Below are 1,423 nucleotides of genomic sequence, written 5' to 3' on the forward strand. Positions count from 1 at the left end.
TCACTCCCAAAGGGGTTAAAAATTGGGATAAAAATGTCCTGGATCATTCAAACCCCCACTGGGATGTCCCCGCCCTGCTGTAGCTCAGAGGTGCAAAAATTACAACCCAAAAAGGGTAAAAATTGGGGTAAAAATGTCCTGGATTAATCCAAACCCCCATTGGGATGTTCCCACTCCACAGCAGCTCCAAGGTGCAAAAATCAAATCCCAACAGGGATAAAAATTGGGGTAAAAATTGGGATAAAAATGTCCTGGATTCACCCAAACCCCCATTGGGATGTCCCCACCCCGCTGCAGTTCTGAGGTTCAAAAATCACATCCCAAAAGGGATAAAAATTGGGGTAAAAAGACTCTGGATTCATCCAAACCCCCATTGGGATGTTCCCACTCCACTGCAGCTCTGAGGTGCAAAAATCACTTCCCAAAGGGGATAAAACTGGGATAAAAATTGGGATAAAAATTGGGGTAAAAAGGCTCTGGATTCATTCAAACCCCCACTGGGATGTCCCCACCCTGCTGCAGCTCAGAGGTGCAAAAATCTCTTGCCAAAAGGGGATAAAATTTGGGATAAAAATGTCCTGGATTCATCCAAATCCCCACTGGGATGTCCCCACCCCACTGCAGTTCAGGGGTGCAAAAAACACTTCCCAAAGGGATAAATTTGGGATAAAATTTGGGATAAAAAGGCTCTGGATTCATCCAAACCCCCACTGGGATGTCCCCACCCTGCTGCAGCTCAGAGGTACAAAAATCACTCCCAAAGGGGATAAAAATTGGGATAAAACAGCTCTGGACTCACCCAAACTCCCACTGGGATGTCCCCACCCCGCTGGGATGTCCCCACCCTGCTGCAGTTCCAAGGTGCAAAAATCACATCCCAAAAGGGATAAAAACTGGGATAAAAATGCTCAGGAGTCACCCAAACTCCCACTGGGATGTCCCCACCCCTGCTGGGATGTCCCCACCCCGCTGGGATGTCCCCACCCCTGCTGGGATGTCCCCACCCTGCTGCAGCTCAGAGGTGCAGAAATCACATCCCAAAGGGGATAAAAATTGGGATAAAATGGCTCTGGACTCACCCAAAGCCCTGCTGGTTCCAGGCCTGGCTGTAGACACTGTAGGCAGGCACTTGCCAGCCGTTGGGCACGTACTGGCCCAGCTGGGCTCCCCCGTACCACTGTCCCCACTGCCCGTAGGCCGGCGGGTAGCTCAGCTGGCCCTGGGGACACACACGGGGCACCACTCAGGGAACTGGGAATTGTCTGGGAATTTGGGAATTCTCACTGCATCCCTGATAGGATGTGCTTGGTCCAAGCTGGCTGTGGATGATCCCAGGCCAAGCTTTGCTGGGAGTTACAGCTCTTCCCAATATCCCAAAAACCCTTCCTGATATCCATCAAACCCTTCCTGATATCCCATCAAA

The 1,423-nt window shown here is 50.7% G+C and overlaps 1 protein-coding gene across 1 annotated transcript in view; it reads right to left on the minus strand.

Annotated features, from left to right (window-relative positions):
• TIA1 (TIA1 cytotoxic granule associated RNA binding protein) overlaps positions 1–1,423 on the minus strand; it is a 12,818-nt gene that overhangs the window by 1,559 nt on the left and 9,836 nt on the right. The window contains exon 6 of the mRNA XM_015648630.3: positions 1,080–1,219. Within this exon, the coding sequence (XP_015504116.1) occupies positions 1,080–1,219 (140 nt within the window). The remainder of the gene's footprint in view (positions 1–1,079; positions 1,220–1,423) is intronic.

This window comes from Parus major, chromosome 22 (genome assembly GCF_001522545.3).
Source record: "Parus major isolate Abel chromosome 22, Parus_major1.1, whole genome shotgun sequence".
Taxonomy (NCBI): Eukaryota; Metazoa; Chordata; class Aves; order Passeriformes; family Paridae; genus Parus; species Parus major.